Source organism: Uloborus diversus, chromosome 2 (genome assembly GCF_026930045.1).
Source record: "Uloborus diversus isolate 005 chromosome 2, Udiv.v.3.1, whole genome shotgun sequence".
In the NCBI taxonomy this organism is placed as follows: Eukaryota; Metazoa; Arthropoda; class Arachnida; order Araneae; family Uloboridae; genus Uloborus; species Uloborus diversus.
Window position 1 is genome coordinate 125,194,128 of NC_072732.1, and position 22,857 is coordinate 125,216,984.

The 22,857-nt window shown below is 29.7% G+C and overlaps 1 protein-coding gene across 1 annotated transcript; it reads left to right on the plus strand.

The window, feature by feature from the left end:
- The first annotated feature begins 455 nt into the window (after positions 1-455).
- LOC129216029 (uncharacterized) lies at positions 456-22,604 on the plus strand. The gene is made up of 3 exons (XM_054850172.1): positions 456-594; positions 5,369-5,533; positions 17,680-22,604. The coding sequence occupies exons 1-3, from the start codon at positions 531-533 to the stop codon at positions 17,874-17,876; spliced, it is 426 nt and encodes a 141-aa protein (XP_054706147.1). The 5' UTR covers positions 456-530; the 3' UTR covers positions 17,877-22,604.
- Positions 22,605-22,857: the final 253 nt, after the last annotated feature.

Below are 22,857 nucleotides of genomic sequence, written 5' to 3' on the forward strand. Positions count from 1 at the left end.
TTCTATCTCTCTTCTGTGTTTCCTTTTACCTGGAAATTACTTTTTAAAAAGACACAAGACATTTTTTTAAACCTAAATGTTGCTACATTTCACACTGTAGAAATATTCTAGATGGAAAGATTTCCACAATATTAATTTATTTCCAACGTTTAACCTTTCTAAATTGTTAAGCTAAAAATACTGTACTTTTAAATAATTCACTGCAGAAATTGTCCTTCTTTTCCATTGAAGAGAACTATAGCATTTCAGGAGATCTTTTCTTGTGTGGAAAAGGTTTACATGAAATATTAAGAAAGTAAAACATAGAAAAAAAGAGTAATTATCATAAAACAATAAATTTATTTATCAATATTTATATCGATTTGAAATTGCATAATTTTTGTTAACAAATTTCCTGTTAGAGGTCGCGCGGATGAAGGACTTTTGCAATGCAGTAAATGTGTTGATTTTTGCCTGGTGGTTGTGTTTGTTAAAATCTTCGTTCCTTTAAAAAAATATATTTTCCTTAAAGGCAAAACAGTTATTCCAGAATGCACAAATTTTATACCTACATGTTAACTCTTTTTGTGTTCGTCCTCTCTCAAGCAATCATAGGTAAGAAGAAAAATTGTATTAACTCATAAAAGTTTTTTTTCTCTCTCTTCGAACTTGACAAAACTATAAATTGGTAAAAGGGAAAGAGAAAGCGCTTTAAAAATTAGGTTTAATGCATTTGCTTTAGTAGAGTGTTTTATTTAAAGTGTGTGAACAAAATCGACAAGAAATGTGTCGATTGCAGGTCCTTGAATGGTAAATGTTTACAAAACACAAATGCTATGATTTTATTTAACTAAATTTACCTTTGCTTGCTAAATTGCATGCAATATCATGAATAATCTTTTCTTAAATTGCATGTTTTAATCATTTTGCATCTAAATTCTAAAATAGTAATTTGTATTGAATGTAGTAACTAAAGTGATTAAATCGTATTCACGATATAAATAAAGCTTGTATGTTTTCTGCTCGCAATGCACTATATCTCAATAGCAAAAATAAGCTTATTTTAACAGAAACTTTTCATAATGAAGTGTTATATTCATTCATGCACTCAAGTATTTTTTTTCATAATTCTCACAATTAAACTTGGCTCTGTAATAGCAAGATTTTGGGAGAAAAACATATGTAAGGGGAGTCGGGGGCACGTAGGACCTACGAGAACATTGGACCAGTCTCCATTGTTTTGATACTAGTATTAATGTTTTGTGTATTAATTTATGGCTAGCAAATAGCATCGGAGTCCAAGAAATCCTCCTAATATAATTATATGGTCAAATTTTATTTCTGCAAGTGAAACTAGTTTCAGCAAAGCTAAGTAATTTTCAGAAGTGTGCAATATTATTTTTAACGTGGTTTTTATCAAGATTGAAACAATAAAATGAATTCCTCAGCTCTAAAAAAAAAATCAGAATAAGACCTCTGGGATACGTCATCGGTCCACTTTTAAAAGAATACTAAAACACAGTAGTTTAGAAGAATTAGAATTTTTTTTTCTAGTAATAGCAACTGTGAGATTGATGAAGACACAAGTTGTCTGCTTCCTACTCGTTGCCGCTCACCAAACCTCAAAGATTGCTTTTCTATCTTATTAGGTTCACAAAGATTGAAATTGTCTGTTGTAAAGAATAAGATTAAAATACGCATTTTTATTAGAAACGAAGGAAAGTCCGGCTTTCCATCATGAATCTGTGTATTGTATCTAAATTATCAATAACATTTTTGGAATAAACTACAATAATGGGCATTGTCCTCCTACCAATCATCTGAAATAGATGGACCTTAACTCCTGATTTATTAGGATATCCAGATCAACTTTTTTTTGACTAGGGTTGGTAAAAAAAGACAATGGAAAAAAACAACAAAAAACTTTTTTTTTGAATAAGACCCCTGTTTTTGATTTGGTTTAAATACCAATTGTGCAAAAAACAATGTTCTATTTGGATAGTTATAATCGTTTTGTGAATTTCTCGTTTGAACCCAATTTCTTGATGAGTTATCAAATAGCTTAAAGTAAAATCTTGTAATTTCATTTCCTCATACATAGAGGTACCCTTTAGGAAAAATATTATTTGAAAATCTTTTTAAAAAATTACTACATAAAACAGATCATAAAGCAACAGCTTTGTCATGTGTTTTTTTGCGTAGAAAGTATTTTGCACTACAAATGCATCACAATCTAATAAACATTACTACAACCTTGTTTTTTCCCACACTAACTAGGACCGAAGGCAATCTGAATGATCAAAAATCTGAATAATCCCTGTAGTATGAGAAATAAGCAAAGCAAATCCTTAAAAATGCAAACTTACCTTTCATTGCAACCAAGAAATTATATTGCAGCAAAATTAAATAAGACTCTTTATAATAAAAAAAAAAAAAAATCAAAACATTCTTCGCATATTTTTTAACTAAGAAGTGTTCTAAAAATGAAAACTCCACCCTCCCACTCATGGTACTTTTTAAAATACCCGGGTGACTCTTTTGGTCTCGAGCGTAGATCCCACCAGACCACCGGTTCCAGATTTTTGAGTGAACATACGAGAGGCCTTCAGGTTTTGTGAGGGTCATAAGACCTTTTCGGACACCACTGGTGCTCTGTTGGTGAGGCTTCATCTGCTCTCATTTTAGTTTGCTTAACTTTGGGATATAGGAAGCCCTGGTATAGATAATTTCAAGATAAGTAAAAAAAAAAAAATCTGACTGTTTCCCGGTTCAAAAATGAGTTCTGACTTTTGAATAAAGATCGACCAATCTCTGTGTCATCGATTTCAGTTGAAGTGGTGTTTGTATTACACCTTAATTCATTGTAAAAAGTTTTTTTACTTTCAAAATTTGATGCACCCTTTTTTCTTGCTTTGACTGCATCTTGGATAATGCATACTACATGCCAAAAAGTGTGTGGGCATTAGTCGTTCTATGCCTCGACTCTTAAGAGCTTTTGGACTTTGTTAGTGTTTGTTCTGGAAAATAAAATTTTTTTCTACAGTTAAGATATATCAATGGATTGCAATCGTAATACATCGTTTATTTCATAAATCATAAGTAATCAAGCAAAGTAAGTAGTAAAATGAAGTTTCGGATAATATATGCATTTTGGGCTATTTTGAAATGTAAAAGACTGAAAGATAAAATAAAGACAAATTCTTGGATTTTTCCACCATGTAATTTTATGAAAACAGATTGTTTACCTTGTGTATTTATGTACCTAATTAAAAAAGTTGCATTGATTAGAAATTAAAAAATAGAGGAAAGAAAAACTATTTAGCAAACTTGCATTGCATAAAAAAACAAATTTATTTATCTAATTTCTCCAAAGGGGCTTTGCTGGTTACTTTCCACAAATTGGATTTTACATCTTCTAATAATGAGTTCCTAAAATTCATGAAAAAATTTGGTTGTTCAAAAAAACCAACCTAGTTTTTTTTAAAAAGACTAACCATTTGGTTTAAATGCGGTTTAAACTAAGCAACCCTGTGCTTGACTAAAGCATACAAATACAAATACAAAAGTGACGACCAGCAACAGGCTCTGGGCCCAGCTAGACTGGTCCTAGTCAATTTACAATCCCCAGTGAAGATCAATGGCCCTCTTAAAACTGTCTACTCCTTTGCTCATTACCACCTCCTCCGGTAAGCTGTTCCAAGGTTCCACTACCCTGCTAAAATAATAATTTTTCCTAATATCCATGTTAGCCAGAGATTTAAATAGCTTAAAACAATGACCCCTTGTCCTGTTTTCAGTGCTAAACTTTAGCCCCGTAACATCTTTCGTTTTAATAAATTTAAACAGCTGAATCATGTCCCCTCGGTCTCTTCTTTGCTCAAGACTGTACATTTTTAGCTTTCTAAGCCTGGAATCATAATCTAAGTGGGAAAGTTCACTTATTAGCCTTGTAGCCCGCCTTTGAACCCTTTCCAATACATTAATGTCTTTCTTAAGATAAGGAGACCAAAACTGAACAGCATACTCCAAATGGGGTCTTACCAAACTTCTATATAAGGGCAGAAGAACTTCTTTAGATTTATTTGAAATAGATCTATTGATAAACCCAAGCATCTTATTGGCTTTATTGCTAGCAATGCTGCACTGTTGACTAAACTTTAAATCCTGACTTATTAAGACCCCCAGATCAGTAACTTTGTCTGCAAGTTGTAACTCGGAACTTGTATGCTTATTTCCATGACCTAAATGAAGCACTTGGCATTTCCCAACATTAACTGCCACACCTCAAGTCTTCATTGTGCTGTTTTACTTATTTTTTACAATCTTCATGATTTTGACATCATCAGAAAACTATTGATGTTACCAGAAATACTCTCATTAATATCAATATTAATCATAATTAACAAAAGTGGCAAAAAAACTGAACCTAAAAATAAAAGATGTTAAAGTGAAAACTAAGAAAATAGGTAAAAATTCAATAAAACCCTTTGTTGCAGAGTGATCAACAATATTTAAAATGTACAAATTATGCAGTAAAATTGCATAGAAATGGTTGTGAGGTTACATCTTACCCCTTCTTCATTGCAAAATGATACAATCTTGAGGAATGTAAAGATTTGAAGAATATAAAGTTATTCATCAGAAGTAGATTAAATAAAAAATAAATTGAAATAATTTATTTTTCAATTCTTCTAAGTAAGAAAATTAATGAACTAAGGAAAAAAATAAAAGTGCTTTACGACTGAATATCATCAGAAAGTGGTTTTTCACCAATCACCACTTTCTTCCTTGGTGTGGTAATTCAAGTGAATATTTATGCAAATAAAGGTATTTATCCAAATTATACATGACTCCCATTAAAACTCAAGAAGGCCATGGGCTTACAAGTTCTCATTTCTAGAGAAGTACATTTAGTGGCCAGGATCTTCCTTTCTTCAAAAGAATTCCCCTTTTTCCAAAATGTTCAAAATTGCTGCATTCACTTATCTCTGATTTTAGGTTACATAAATAGGTAAAAGTAAAGGTTTTATGTATGCAAAATAAAGTTTCATGATATATAAGGGTGAAGTTTCCTTTTTGAAAATTTTTGTTACTGCTTACATGACATCCTAATAATTAAGTTTTGGAGAAATAGATTTTTCGCTCATTGGAGATACTGGGACAAGTTTTGAAAAAATTGTCAATTTTCTGTTTTCATTCCTCACAATCAAAAGCAATAAAATGTAAATTAACATAAGACCATTCCATAAACCTTTTTATTGCATATATTGAAATTATATTTGTAAAGGAAAAACAACCTATAAACAGAAACATAAATTAACTAACCATTATACTTTCTCTTATATGTCTAAGTGTTATTCAATTAAATTAATTATATGGATCTTTAAAGGCCACTGCATAGAATGCTATACCTGCCGATCTGAAACAGACCCAGATTGTGGATCAGGCACACCTGACGCCAAATATTTAAAAAATTGCAGTACAATCAGACAAGGCCCGAAGTATAGAGCCTGTCGTAAAATTGAGAACTATGTGGATTTTGAAGTACTAAATCGTGAGTATTCTTCATTTTTTCTCTTTAATCATTTTAAAACTTAATTTGTCTGTTGAATATATGATAAAAATATTGAGAGAATTTAAATTGAAAACTTTGCTTTTTAGTTTTTGCATAACATTTTGATGCAGTGTTTACTTTTAATGATAAATACACAATCTGTTAGTTGAATTGATGTTATCTATTTATTTCAGTTTCTTTTATTGAGCAATTTGAATATGAGTAATACAAAAAAAAAAAAAAAAAAAATTGACGATCAGTGACAGGTTCTGGGCAAAACCTAGTCAGTTTATTAGTCCCCAGTGAAGACCTTGACCCTCTTATACAAATACAAATGTAACGACCAGCAACAGGCTCTGGGCCCAGCTAGACTGGTCCTAGTCAATTTACAATCCCCAGTGAAGATCAATGACCCTCTTAAAACTGTCTACTCCTTTGCTCATTACCACCTCTTCCGGTAAGCTGTTCCAAGGTTCCACTACCCTGCTAAAATAATAATTTTTCCTAATATCCATGTTAGCCAGAGATTTAAATAGCTTAAAACAATGACCCCTTGTCCTGTTTTCAGTGCTAAACTTTAGCCCCGTAACATCTTTCGTTTTAATAAATTTAAACAGCTGAATCATGTCCCCTCGGTCTCTTCTTTGCTCAAGACTGTACATTTTAAGCCTTCTAAGCCTGGAATCATAACCTAAGTGGGAAAGTCCACTTATTAACCTTGTAGCCTGCCTTTGAACCCTTTCCAATACATTAATGTCTTTCTTAAGATAAGGAGACCAAAACTGAACAGCATACTCCAAATGGGGTCTTACCAAACTTCTATATAAGTGCAGAAGAAGAGCTTTTAAAGCTATTTACCTCCTTGATCATTACATCCTCTTCTGTTACCCTGTTCTAAGTGCCAGAGCCGTGTCCAAGGGGAGGGTTTTAGGGGTTAAACCCCTCCCATTGAGGAAAAAATTATAAAAAACCAAATGAAGAAAAGTGTACATTTAGCTTAAAATTAACTTGAATATTGAAGTTTGTGCACAGCATTTTTTTTTAACATTCCCAGCAATTTAGAAATGCCCTCCCTCTCTTTATGAACTAAAATCATATTTTGGAAAAACAGTGATGGAGGAAACGTTTAATAGGCTGTCAATACAAAGTATTCACTGCATTTAATATTGCTTCTCAGAGGGAGGTTACGATGACTTGGGCGTTTCACAAAAAGAGACAAGTGTTGCCATTATGAAGATTCATAGTAGTTGTGTTAGGTAATGTTATTTGCATCAGCAGCAAACCCATTCCTATTTAGTTTGACAAGCGTTTTCTTAGAATATAAAGTCAGAAAACTTGGTTAAATATTTTTAGTAATTTTTTGTTGCAATAAACTGCACACTAAGCATAATAAGGTTTGAATATAAACAAGCGGTAAAATGAATAAATACTAAGGTTATTAACACAATCAAAATTCACTTTCTGGGAGGAGGGCCATAACGGGCCTTATATGTGCAGTACAACCTTAGAGCAACAATAGAACTGGTAATATTACTTAAAGTCAAATTTTCCGGAAATTCAAACCATCTCCCCCCCCCCCCCACTATGTCCCTCATTGTGACCATCAAGCAGAAATGAATTATTTGAGACACTGGCGTTTTCCTGTTAATACAGAAAAAATGAGAAAACATTCAAACGAGAACCCCTCCCTTGATGAAATCCTGGACACGGGTCTGCTAAGTGCCCACAATCCCTCAACCAGGGTTGGCAAGTTTTTGACAGTTGAAAGTTTTAAACCACAGTTTTTACCGTCACGTCAAAAATCTCTTTGATATGGTTTTTGACAAAATTGTCCAAAACGTGCTAAAGTTTGATATTGATTACAAAATACATTAAAAAATTCATCATAGTTTTATAGTTTTTGATTTAGACACTAGAATAAATTTTTAGAGTTTTAAAATTCCAAAATGATGTGCAGTAAACAATCCCAATCATAATTTTTATTCAAAAGGCTGCTCGTCTGTAGAAAAAAAGAGAAATAAATGAAAGAGCTATTATAATTATGAAATAGAAAGTAATTATAAATAGCTAAAATTAAACTTAATGACTATTAATTCCTTTAATTTTCCAAAGCTGTAAGAAGATTGCTCATTTATCTAGTATACTTTCAAACTAACATCAGACTTAAAAAAATAGACATCTTTGTTTAACAGTCACTTATTTTATATAGTCTCATTCTAAATATTTTTTCTCTTGGAGCGTGTGGTAGAAAAATACCAGTTTTTTAGCCTTTTGTATACCAAGTTTATTTCTAAGTTTAGACTGGATCAATCCAAAGCAAGAGATGATTCTCTCAATAAATGCTAAACAACATGGACTTGAATGTAAACTCACCGTGAGTTGTACAAATTTGACAAAAATATTGGGTTTTCTTAGACCTTTCCAACTTTATTGCTGCATAGAGAGACCTTCTGAACAGATAACTAATTTCCTGGATATGATGTAGATTCAGCTTAAAGAGCTATCATTTTTTGTGTTAAAAGTAAATTTTGTTGGCGACGAACTCTCTTAAGAACCGCACCTTTTGATGGAAGACATTCATTTTTTTCAACAAAAGATATTTTTTCACTTCTAGATTTCTTCTTTCATGAAAAATATTTAGCTGCCTTATAATTAATCATTACCTGCTAATCAATTTAGTTCTGCTTTTACTCAAAAGGAAAAGAATATTACATTAGTACAGGGTTCGTGATTTTTTTTTTGATTTTTAAAAAAAAAATTCAAAAGTCGGATTTTTTAAAAATTTAAATCGGATTTAAAATTTTTTTTAATGTTCAAAAATCTGTAGATATTAATTACTTTACATGTATAAACATACAGTGAAGCACCGTTTGTATGTTTCTCTTTTATACGTTTTTATCAATTATATGTTTTTTAATATGGTCAGACAGAGTTTAATACATATTTACGCATACCTATTATACGTTTTTTTCATTTATACGCTTTTTTCATACAGTCCCTTCAGAAACGTATGAACGGTGCTTCACTGTAATATATTTCATACAATAGATGAATCAATTCATCTTACTTTTAAAATTAAGATAAGTTCTCCAACTATTCAATAATATTTTAAGATTTATAAATATGTTATAATGCTTAGATAAGATGTGATTTTGTTTTATGCTTTGCTAAAATATAAGGTTTCCATTATCATGTATGTTTGTAGTGTAAAATAATATGTTGAACAATTACTTATCTGAACTATATTAGTCAAGGTGTATAAGAAAAAATTCAAATTTTTATTTTGTTCTAAACTGTAATTTTGGAGTAAAAGCAATAGAGTGAAACACATGCAAAAAGAGGGACTGTTGATGTTACGATGGTATAATGGTGTGTAGTTGAATTTAGAGCAATACAAATATAAAAATTCAAAATTAATTTATAAAAGTAAAATCAACTGATTTTAGATAATGATTTTGTTAAAAAATCACTTCATTCAAATCAATTGATTTGAAGCAATGATTTTTTTTTTAAATCATTTGATTTAAATTATGATTTTAATCACAATTTAAATCAAGCTGATTTAAATCAACAGACCTTAATTAGTAATAACATGGAAAGAATTTTAGATAGATAAAATTATTTGTAGTTATTAAAAAGTTGTTAGTTATTAAAAAGTTCAAACACAGAACCACTTTAAAACTGGATTTAAGGTTTAATGTTTGTAACTATTTTTGCAACATACAAATTAATTTTAAGGAATTAATTTTATTTTAATAAAATTTTTTAATTTTATTTTTATTTTACTTAAATAAGAAAAATAAATTATGATGAAATCATGTTTCACGATGAGGAATCTCATATGTTTATAAAAAATGTTAATAACAGCTGAATTTGAGTTTTCGACAGTTTCTGATAGAGAGACTGCTTCAAATCCCGAAGGTTGTGGGTTCAGCTCTCATCAGATCCAACCTCTCGAGGCAATGGCACCCCATATCTTCATAGCAATTAACAACTATGATGCTACAACAAATGTTTTTATGGCATAAAAATTTGATAAATTACTTCAACTTTACATTTTATCAAATTTTGGATCTACTTTATATAAAAAGCACATTTATAAGAACAAACAAACTGCAATGTAAAAAATGCCTTATCCCTACCATTTTGCCTGCTCCTGTTTTTCGCGAGGGCAATATTTCCATTCTTTTTCCTGTTGTTTGGCCCACTTGAAATCTCTAAATGTCTCAAAAGGAAAGATTGAAAGAGAGAAACAGAGGAAAGAAAAATTTTGTGTCGGTGAAATTGCTAAGACACCTGCTTATTAAGACTAAGCATTGTTGAACTTAGTAGTAATTTGAATGTCTTTGGAAAGGTTTATTGGAAAATTTAGATAAAGTCACCATGCTTGCTATATCTTTTGGCTCATGCATGAATTTTTTCATTATTATTTTAGCAAAAAAGCGCAAAATGATTTTGTTCTTTATTGTAATTGAGATATTTTTGTATTTTGCCAAAAATGCAATAGTAGCAGAAACCCTGGTGTAAAATAGGCATACTGGTTTCAAAGCTTAGTTTTCTTCTACCATGACACTTTTCATTCATCATTTACCATGTTATTTCTCTAGAATTTACGTGAATGTCGTCACTTTGTCCTATTGTTCTTCTATTGGCTGAAATACCTTTTTTAGATTAAAATAAAGTGTTGCTTTTCGAAAATTGCGTTACTATTGTCTGTCAAATTTTAGTTCACATTAATTGTCATGGTAAAAAATTACATTTTCAGTAACAAATGTGCAATAATTTGGTATTCATCAGACACAGAAAAGTAATTTTTTTCATATTGTGTATGCAATGTATGTATTTGTTTCTCACCCAAAATCTTTCCTTTCGTCCTATGCTTTTCAGAAATGTCTTATATTTTGTTGTTAGTTGGTTACTTTGAACCCAATGTATCTTAGAATCTTAATGTAATAGGTTAGTACTGAGACCCTTTTAGACTTGATGTATAAGTTAGTCCAAAATACATCACACATCTAAGGCAACCAAATTACTGTTTCCCAGTGTGTCCTTCTAAAATTGCTCTCAAAATTTCCTTAATTATCTTTAACAAAAAGGGCATAGATGTTGTTCAATATGGATTTTCATTTGGCCCATAACACACAAAGTTTTCGATCAAAGTCTGTTAAACTTTCAGAAAACTTGACAGCTACAAGAGAAATGTAATACTAAAATTTGAAATTAAAGTGTTGAAAATTTGATAAAATATGGACATTTAAAGCAATTAATTTTTCACTGCATATGACTAAAAGATAGCAATTTATAACTTTCATAATCTAAAACCCAATTAGATTCTTCAATTCACAAAAAAAATTCCAGTTCAATATCTTAAAAATTCAGAAAGTTATCAGCGATCTAATGAGCCAAATTTCTACAATTGTTGGATAGGTGACGAGTCGTGAGGGGTCGTTCAAAAGTTTGCAACATTTGCTCGCAATCATCCAGTGTGATTCATGATAAAAACATTATTTGTGAACAATCTCCCACAACTCGTTGCCTGTCTAAGAATTGTTGAAATTTGGCTCATTAGGTCACTGATAACTTTCTGAATTTTTAAGATATGGAACTAGAATTTTTTTAAGAGTTAGGAATCCAGTTGGATTTTAGCTTCTGAAAGTTATAGATTGTTATATTTTGTGTATGTGCAGTGAAAAATTAATTGCTTTAAATGTCTATATTTTATCAAATTTTCAACATTTTAATTTCAAATTTTAGTATTATACTTTTGTATGCTGTCAAATTTTCTGAAAGTTTGGTAAGCTTTGATGGAAAACTTTGCGTGTTATGAGCCAAAAACATTCAAATAAAATGCTTATATCCTCATGAATATCGGTGATAGTTACTCGAAAGTATGTAAAATAATTGTACATAATAAGCTAACTATGTTCTCAAATTTGCAGCCTTTTCTTAGCTATTTACGAGGAGTGATGATCAAAAACATTTTTGTTTTCCTCAATTTGACTGATCCCTGAAACCCCAAGGTAATATAACTTGCACTGGAATATGACGGCTGGATCATGCTTCTTCCATGACAAAAGTTACAAAGCAATTGGTCTTTTATTTCCTGAGAAATCTTTAAAAATGAGAATTTTTGAAAGTATCCCAATGCTTTTGGTCATATAGTATGGAACAAACGAGAGTAGAGGGGCATGATTCAGTTGTTTTAATTTATCAAAATTTAAGCTCTTAAGAGCAATAACATCAAATTTATCAAATTTTGATATTTGATGAAATTATTGTAACTTTTTCCAGTTTTTAAGCATTTATGGTCAAATTCAAGGCGCGAGCGACACCTCAAGATATTTTTTGCGGTCAAAATCCTTTTGCATAACCAAATATCTCTACAAAAGGCAACTTTTCCGGGCTATTACTTATCGTTTATCAGATTTTAATTTTCTTCAATCCATCCTAATAAACATGGCCAGTACTTCAAAAGTAAGTCCACCTTGTACTAGAGCGGGATTAAGTGAATCTGAATCCAGCTTTTGTTGTAAAAAACACTGCTTATTTTGCTGCGAGAAAGCGGATGAAGAGGCCGAGAAGAACAAAACGCAGAATTATTGTAGAAAAAGTCATAAATTTTCTACACTTGCATTCAAAGAATCCCTTTTACAATTAGCTAAAGATCGTTCTGAGGTGTGTCAAAAGCTGCCCTTGCACGTTTTAATTTTGAGTATGATTTAGTCAATTCTTTATGAATTTTTCTGCGATAATTCTACGCTTTCTTCTTTTCAGCCTCCTCATCCACTTCACAGCCACAAAATAAGCAGTGTTTTTAAAAGCAAAAGCTGGATCCAAATTAACTTAATCGCGCTACAGTACGAGGAGGACTTACTTTTGAAGTACTGCCCTGTTCATCCTCACATTGCTGCAGAGATTGAACTTTTCCGGGTATATGATTTTCTGCAATCAATGCGACTTGTAACGGACTTTTGATTTCTTAAATAATTAGCTTTCTTATAACTTCTCCCGACACTTGCATCGATTAAAGTTGGTATTCCACGACTGCCCAGCAACAACAGTTTCACCTTCAGTCCAAAGTTTATTGCAAATAAAACAAAATTGTGACATTTTTCTTAAATATTGATCAGCACAAACAACAAGTAGACGCTTATAATAAATACGTTTATTCACTCAAACTGCACGTTTAACTCAAAAAGAAACAGGTACGTCAGGGGTGCCCAGCTAGGAGGGGTCATGGCCAGACTGCGACATCGAAATTTTTAGGGAGATTGTTTGGAGGGGCATTTTTTCATTTGGGGGGGGGGAGGCTTGCTTTTGGGGGATCTCTGCGATGATGAGTGGGGTGCACCTTTGCCCTTAGTGGATTGGGCACCCCTGGGTATGTGAACGATGCCACATGAACTAGAACAGCCAGATGTTATTCAAAGACATGCGAGTAGAGGGGATTCTGTAAATGACTGGCTGTCTTTTGAGAGTACGCAATATCTAGGAAATGGTTTGGTCTTGGAGAAAAATCATGAGGACCATTTTTATAGAGAATTTGAGATCTACAACTCTGGTCTGAGGTACTTTTCGATAAAACTCACCGTTTTTGAGAAAAATCCAAAAAACCTAAAATTTTGACCTTTGACCCCGAATAACTTTTTTAGTGCACATGGGATCGATGGGGACTTTTGGCACTTTTTTTGTAATGCTAAACCCAAGGTCTCTACAAAAATTTAGCTTTCCCAGAATTTTTGTTATTTCCATTGTCTAAATTAACCGGACTATACTTTGTGGGTAAGGGGCATTATCTGAGGAAGTGATTTTTTCCAGATATTTGAGGAAAGGCCGTAGCCCGGTTTCTATGTTAAGTCTGCCCTCGCCACTTTTTTGACTCACACTTGGGGGATCATTTTGGTGTCGAATAAAAATAATTAAGCCAAATTTTCAGCTCTTTATCTCAAACAACATTTGAGTTTTTCTAAGAAACCTGTTTTATATTTTAATTTTTTTCATAGTAAAATTCATAATTAATAAATGGTAATTTTTTTCTTTATTCTTAGGAATAAAACACATGAAAAATTATTATAGTCATGATTTTTAAACGAAAAGCCAATATTTTTCGACGGAAATAAAGTTTAAATATTTTTTTCAATGCTTTTCTGAAAAGTCACTTAACAAAGGTTGTCAGAAAATGCCTTTTATACTCCTCTACACCCAGGATTTTTTTCGAACTTTTTAAAGTGGTGGAACAGTAAAAAAAAAAAATCAAAAGTTTTTTCATAATTTTGTGTTTAAAATACTTTTTGTAGCCAAAAAATTCATTTGAACTAAGTCTGTAAAAAATAGTCTGCTATAAGCAAAAAAGGAAATTGGAAAAAAAAAACGAAAATACTATCTTAACAATGAAAAAACAAAGAAAATCTAAAAAAACTAAGGCATATCCTTCATGAAGTTATTAGGAATGTAAAAAAAATGATTAAAGAGTTTTTAAATACAGTGCAAAACCTTTTATCCGGGAACCAAAAAACCGGAAAACCGGCAACCTTTTGCCGATTTTCTCGCATATTTTTAAAAAATATGCATTTTTGGCAACTTTTGAAAACTAAGCATTTTTTGGAAATACCTAAAAGAATATAAGCGGTTTCTTAATAAATACCACATTACTCATCTATAACTTGGGAAAAGGTTTACAAAAACAAACTTCCAAGGGTTATCCTTAACACGGGGCAAAATTTCCGAAATATTTTCTTAAATGAAAAAGTACAATCGTCAGTCTGAAGTTTTTGGGTTTTATTCCAACTGAAAACTAAAGAAGTGAATATTGTCACATTCTATTGCAATATTTTATTGAACGGTCTCTAATTAAAGCAATTTAGAGCCCCAAGTGACGTCGCAAAAGCGCGGGAAATGCCAAAAACAAGATTCGCGAGTGTTTCGGATAGTTGATGGTGGAATCTAGAAATTGTTAAACGGCAGACTTATTAATAAAATTTTTAATTGGTATGAACTTACTGCAAACGCAATAGTTATCAATAACTATCGTAATCGCAAAAATCAAACCTTTATAAAAAATTTAAAAAAAAAATGCGTTCCTGAAAACAAATTCTTTCATACACCATAGTAGAAAAATCGCACACTTACATTCAAAAACTTGTTTCTTGCCCTTCTTTTCATTTTCTTTCCTTTGAAAACACAGAAAAGTGATGTTTTTTTTTCTTTTTCCTTTTCAAAATGAATGTGAGGGTCTCAGGTCTCATATTAACTTAACTTTTTTAGCGTTTAAATTATTCTCTCTCTAGTAGTTTTTAATGTTTCAATATTGATAATTAATTCTGAACTGTTTTCTTCTTATTTTAATATGTATTGCTATTTATTATAGTGATTTAAGTTTTATAAACAATCGGCCAATAGCGCTTTTTAACGATCCAGAAAACCGGGAAATTCAGATATCCGGGATAGCAATATTCCCAAACTTCCTGGAAAATTGGTTCTCTACTGTAAATATTTTTTAATGCTAAGTTGTACATAAAGACGATTATATAGTTTGTCCACGGTATTTTGAATAATTTTTCAGTCTAGATCCAATAAGGACAAAAATTTCTAATATTTACATAACTTTTTTATAATTTAGGCACTATTTAACATTTAAAAAAAAAATAACTTACAGTTAATCAGGGTTCGCCGATATATATCACAATATATATCCAATATTTATTTTGAAACCACCATGATATTTTGATATTTTCAATATTTATTTTTTCAACTATGGTATATATATATATATATATATATATATATATATATATATATATTCAATATAAAAAGTACATTAATCATGGCAATATTGTTCATTTATTATTAAACATAACCAAAAAGTTACGTACTATATTTTTATGCTGCATTGATACATCATTAATATTACAAAGTAATGTAATATTCCTTTTTTACTTGTATTTTGTGTTCATAAAATTATTAGTAATTTTTAATTCATATTAAAGGTGCCTAATTAAATATTGAACATTGCTCAGAAAAAAATGAAAATGTATTATGACAGTGCACTGACTAATGTATATCATTTATTTCTGAGTCGTATAACTGTAAAAGTAGCTAACAGAAGAAAAATGAGTAAAACAGCTAATGCTAAATTAACTCCATTAAAATTGATAGAAATGAAAAGTTAGATATAAATAGTGAAAGAAACCTTAATTTTAAGTCTACATATTATAATATAACAAAATAGTGATTTGAGGATGCATTTACTATTTTTAAGACTTAAGTTTGTGCTAATTGAAAATATCGGATACATATCAAAATATACGATATAAATCAAAATATAGGATATTTTTGAAAATATCATATTTTTTGAACCCTGCAGTTGATATAAGTTTCAAAAATTTATGATGATTTTTTAACTAAGGTTAGTCTTTGTCACTGTCTTTATTCACAACGACATTGACTTTTTCATTAATGAACAGAAGACTCAACATTTTGGCAGGCTCTACTATTTTTGCCAAATATCAAGCAGGAGACAGAAAGTAATGTCAAAATCAAATGTCTCAAACTGTATCATATTTAGCTGAGATGATGAATCAAGATAAAATGATTAAACTTCATTATGTCAATATCACACTTTATATTATAAAACTTGAAGTGAAATCTTGACATATTAAGTCAAAAACATATTGTTGCTTGTGATTATCAGTCGGATAAGAAAGACATCACTGGGATTACTCGGTATTGTTGTGACTGTGCTAATGGTAGACACACTGTTGGATGTTTCTCACACATTGCTGCAATCATCTAGTATTTTCTGTCTCATGCTCAATATTTGGCAAAAATAGTACAGCCTTCCGAGATATTGAGTCATCTGTCCATTGATGAAAAAATCAACATCGTTGTGAATGAAGACAGTGACAATGAAAAACCTTACTTAGAAAATCATCATAAATTGTTGAAAGTTGTTATATCAACTGTCAGTTATTTAAAAAAAGTATGTTAAACGGTGTCTAAATTATAAAAAAGTTACTTAAATATTAGAAATTTTTGTCTTTATTGGATTCAGACGGAAAAATGATTCAAAATAGCGTGGACAAACTATATAATCGTCCTTATGTACAATTTATTTAAAAACTCTTTAATCTTTTTTTGTTACATTCCTAATAACTTCATGAAGGATATGTCTTAGTTTTTTTTAATGATTTTCTTGGTTTTTCCTCTGTTAAGATTCTCTGTATTTTTGATTTTTTTTTTTTTTTAAATTTTCTTTTTTGCTTAGCAGACGATTTTCTACTGACTTAATTCAAATGAATTTTTTTGGCTATAGAAAGTATTTTAAATGCAAAATTATGAAAAAAATCACTTTTTAATGTTTTTCTTACTGTTCCACTACTTTAAAAAATTCGAAAAAAATCTTGAGTGTAGAGGAGTATAAAAGAAATTTTCTGACAAAATTTGGTAAGTGATCCTTTTCAGAAAAAGCATTGAAAAAAATTTTTTTAATTTTATTTCTGTCGCCAAAAATCGGCTTTTCGTTTAAAAATTATGGTATAATAATCTTTCATGTATTTTATTCCTAAGAATAAGGAAAAAAATTACCATTCATTAATTTTGAATTTCACTATGAAGAAATATTAAAATTGAAAAAACAGGGTTTTTTTTAGAAAAACTCGAAGGTTGTTTGAGATAAAGAGCTGAAAATTTGGCTACATTACTTTTATTTGACACCAAAATGATCCCCCAAGTTGGAGTCGAAAAAGCCACTCTTGGGGGGGGGGCTTATTTTGGGTTAGGGGCAGATTTAACAAAGAAACACGGACAGTCTTTGTTTTGGAATCCATGCTGACACTAGGGATATGTTGGAATTGGGGATTTTTTGTGCTTTATTTTCGGCAGAAACTAAATAAGCAAGCTTGCAGAATAAAGCTGTACAATCGATGACAAAAATGGAAAATGAATAAATGAAATAAAAATTTGCAGATACTTCTGCAAAGCTAATCCAAGGATTTATTTGTATTTTATTTGTTAAAAAATAAATAAATTGTGTAAATGTCTTATCTTCCATCTATCTTTCAGTAAACAATTTCTTTTGCTTTTCCAAACGTACAGCAATACTTAATTGTAAAATTGCTTTTTTTACAAATTCATCTTTTACATTTCAGAAAAGCCTACAAAGCGAATCATAAGGCAATGTGCAGTTGATGTGGATGTTGATCGTCCTTGCTATTACAGAGCTGGGTTTGGAGGAAGAGCCAATGTCTGCGACTGTTTCGAAGATAAATGTAACCATGCTTCCACTGTTGTCAATTCTTTACTTATTTCTGCAGTCTGTATAATTTCAGTTTTGGTGTTTCTGTGATAATTAAGTAATGTATTTAGGGACTTTAAGTCATATGACTTAATTACCCATCCCCTTGAGAAAAATACAGATATTTTATACTTTAAAATTAAAAGAATGTTGGATGCAAAATTGTTTGAAAGAAGTCCTTCCGTTTTCCCCGTGACAAAAAATATTGTGGACTATTGAAGAATGAGTATTGTTTCAAGAAATAATTTTCTGAAAAAAAAAATGCATTGAACTCCTGTGCAGGGAAATTAATTCAGAACATTTGCTAAAAGTTTTTTGCTTCTTGAAAGTAGTATTAAGATTTAACAGTGACACGAATTCTCCAAATAAAAATTAATCAAATGTTTTGAATTAATATATAATTGTCCATTGTCGGAAAGTACCATTGAATTTTAAATTGCAGAAATGCTTTCCTTTAAAAATCCTAGGTATCGTTAAATACTAATATTTTTTAGTAATTTGTGTTTTTTTTTTTGTCATACATTTTTGGGAGTTAGAATACATTTTGAAATCTTTATATATATATTTTTTCAAATGCAGCATGTGTCAATAAAAAATAAAAGATGCAACATTTGGAACACAGAATTTTTCGAAGGACACAAAATTTATTTTGCTTAATCAAGTTTTTCTGTTTTTTATTTTTAAATCAAAACGAATCTGAAATTTTCTTTATCAAGCCAAATTGAGAAAATGAAAAACTTTTGTCTTCTAACTTAAATTATTTTTATATTTAAGAGCTTTATGAATCTTTTTCAAAGCTTGATTAATGATTATTGGTGGTTATAAAACTATCAATAAAAAAAAACAAAACAACTGATAATATTGTTAGATTTGAGTTAAACTGTTGAATAATTGATAGTACTCTCAGCCTATCAATAGTAAAGCTATCAATAAACCTATATCGCAACCAATAATTTGATACTACAAATAATCATTTATTAATGCAATAAATTTCAATTGAAAATAAAATAAATTAAAAATATTTTCCTCTGTTCTTTCTTGATCTATTTTACCCCTAATGTCAACAAAAATGGTCTGTTGAATTTTTTTCCTTCCATTGATTAAACTTTTATATATTAATGTGTAAATAGGATCACATGTGGTTGTAAAAGTGTTGAAATATTCATAGATATCTTAAAAGATCTGTATTATACTCATTAGTAGTAAATTTTTAAATAGTTTTTTTATTTGAAACTTTTTTAGTACTTAATTTGTGAATAATGGGCACTGTGTGATGGTTCTGTATTGTTTTTGTTGCCTTGAAATAATGAGTTTGAAACTAAATAAGTGCAAAAATATTGAATAAATAACCTATACATTATTTTATTCAAGAAACATTTTTTGTTTAAATGTAATTTTATTTAAAGCATGGAAGTTCTAAATAATTTGAAACTTGAGTTTTTATTTTAATGAGATTAGTCTTTAACTCATATTCCACATATTGAACTTGACTGTGGGTTGGATGCCGTTTTTTTCGAATTTTTGTGCAATGACAACTATTTTTTCGGGCATCACATGCATGATTTTTTTTTTTTTTTTGCTTTGTTAAATGTCAGTTCTATTGTTGAAGTTTGCAAATATTTTTTTCTTTAACAGGCTCATCACATAGGAAGGGTAGAAGGGGGTAGTTCCCCCCCCCCCCAAACTAATGTATTTACACTCTTGGGCATTTTTTTCAATGCAAATATACATCAAGTATATATCACCCCCTTCTCCGCCCATGACTATAAAAATTCAAAATGTTGAGCTTGCTTTTTAATTAAAAACTTTTATATTGCAAAATGATGATAAACAAAATTAATATTATTGTGTAATGATTAATTTTATTTAAAATTTTAGCAAAGCTTCTACTTAACTTAGTTCTTGTGCTTTTATTGTTATGCTCTGCTTTCAAATGTGATTCTTAGGTACTTATTGAAAGTTTTTACACTTTTTTATTGTTTGTACTTTTCAGTGTTACTTTTATACCTGTGGTTTGTTAAGTTTCAGAAATTTATGTGAAGCGCATATGTTTATTGTTTTTCTTGAATTCACACATTGTATCAGTTAGTTATAGAAACAGAATGAAAATTTAATTCTGATATCTAATATGGTTACTTAATATGTACTGTATAGTATATTGCAGTTCATGTATATATTTGTTATTAAATAGAGTTGTATATACTAAGACTAAATGAACTTATTTCTTAATTTTTTGTAGCCTACGAAGTAATATATACATTTATTTACTTGCAATCAGTTTTCTACATTTGTTACAAATAGAACAGGTTTTATTTCACAACTTTTTTGTGTGTATTGACTACAGAGCCACCCTCAAATGCATTTCCAGTAAAAAATAGGATTTTGAAGGAGGTCAAAAATTTACTAGGTTTAAAATCATTAAAAAACTATTCTTTATTTTTATTATTATTATTTTTTAATTGTTATTATTTTTTTAAGTTGTCCTGTGTTTTAGTTTTTGTCCTGTGATGTCTAACCCTTGATTTATAAAATTCATTCAACTGCACATGTGTGTGTTTGATTGATTTAATATCTTATAAAAAGAAAAATGCTCTTATAAGATGTTAAAGTTCTATTATTTAAAACTATGTTTAATAAACTTGTAATCATTACAATTTTATAAATTTTTTTTGAAAGAATGTAAAATTTAAATATTACACAATTGTGCATTTCCATGGTCATTTATGTATCTGAAGGATAGTTTTTATAATTAGGTTTGTATCTGTATATATTTGTAAATATACATATCATTCATTTTAGAATTTCTTTTCTTTTATTGATCAAGTTCAAAGTTATTACAAATTCTTGAAGTTAAGAAAAATAAGGAGGATCCAAAGCAGAGGTGTGCACCAAAATTGTGGAGCCCGTCACAAATGCCTGTTCCAGGCTCCCCCTACATTTTGTTTTACCTCTATATATCACATCTAGTTTTAAAAATATTAGGTCCTGTTCAGGCTTGGGCCCGGGCCAACAGGTGTCCCTTCTCTCTCCCCCCCCCCTGTGCACGCCCCTGATCCAAAGCAAATTCAAACCAAAACTATATTTTAGGTTTTAAAATAGCAAGTCAGTAACAGTAAATTATATAAGTCATTTTCATGTGCCACTTTGATACTTATTTTCTCTATAATTTTTGTTTTTGGCTTCTGTTTTGTTATTGCTGCCTTCTGAAAGCAAATGTATCTCCAACACTTTTTTTTAGGCAGTGAATAATTAACTTTAACATGTGACTGATTGTGTCAAACTTTAATAAAATGTCTCTGGTATATGAGAGTGAGAGTACTTTCAATTGTTTAGGAAATGCTTAAGTTCTTAAAGTGAGCAATTTTAATGTAAGTAAATCAAGGGTTAGTCTGATGTTTGTTGCCATTTCAATCACAATAATATATATGTTACTTTTCAGTTCATTAATTTCTTTGCATTTTCTTCACATTTCTTCCAAAAGATCAAAAACCATGAAAATTTTGTTATTTTGTTTCCTTAAGTAATGATGATTAATTGAAATTAGCAAACATTTCACTTTTATTAATCAGTGTTGTATCCACATGAACTCCCCTACCCGAATGATTGAACAAACAAAATTTTGAATCATCTTATCAAAACATTTGAAAAATCTTTTTATATATTGAAATACTGTATAAATCTTATCCCTTTTCATATTTGTAAGAATTGAAATTCAATTGATAAGTAGGAACACATTTTTCATAAACTCTGTTCTTATATGCTTGCTTACTTTGAAAATATCATTGTTGAAATGGCCTGTGCCAAATGTGAATGGCTTATTCATCTATTTTTTATGCAATCTCATTGTTCATCATACTTCTTTTTTTGTCTGCATTATGTTTCACCAACTGGACCAATCACTGAAATTATATCATTTTTAGACGCAATTACTTTTTTGTTGAAACTACAATTATTTACATATTTTGTGGTACAAATGTATTTACTATTTTTTTTTACTGTTCTTTTGATATTATTTCTATAAAAAGTATATTTTGTTATTTTTATACGCTTAAAGTGTTTCTAAGAAGGATATTAATGAAATTAAATTTTATAACTCTTTTTACCATTATATTGAATTAGTCAAAGCTTTTTTTTTTAATAATCATTTTCTGTATCATTTTTAAATGATTTTCTTTTATCCAAATGTATTTCTTTTAAAGATTTTTTTTTTCAACACTAAAAGTTCTTTTTATTCCTACTAATGCAAATTTTAATCAATTACACTTGCTAATACTCTGAAAGTTCTTTTCTTTTAGTGTTTTCATATATATAAAAAATTTCATCTGAAAACTGCTATTTAAAACGTTGCATTGATCTCAAATTTACATCAAATTATAGATGTACCAAAAATGCATTTATGGGAAGACAAACAGCAACATGAATTTTTACAACTAACTGCCAATATTCTTATTTGTCTGAGCATTTAAAACTTAGTTAACTATGTCCTAAGTTGTAAAATCATAGTTCTGAGTTTCTGTGCATTTTTTCTTGTAACTAAAATAGTGTTTAGAAACTAATATTAGTAATAATGTAGACCTAAGTGTTTATTTTAGTGTTTCAGAATGGTTAAGACTGATTGTTAATAGTTTACTGACTTTTTATACATCCATTGCACAATATGTAATAGTCCATTTGATCCTTTTGTAGTTGTCAGTTTAAAATTCCGATAGCATTATTTTCAGTTTGAACACATCTGAATATTGCATTTGTGGAAATTCTAGTAATAAAGCTATTGTGTCAAATTTGTGTTTTGTAGCTTTATTTAACTACTGAATTCATATGCTAATAAACAATCATTAAAAATAACAATTTGAAACAAAGATTTCATTTTGAGCTTTTTGTCTTAAAAAGAATTAATGATGAAATAAACTATGTTGATAACATATTATAAATAAAATCTTGCATCATAAAACTTTAAATTTAATGTAAGGATATGAATGTTAGTTATTGAATTTAGGCCTCATATCTATACATGAATTACTATGCAATAAAT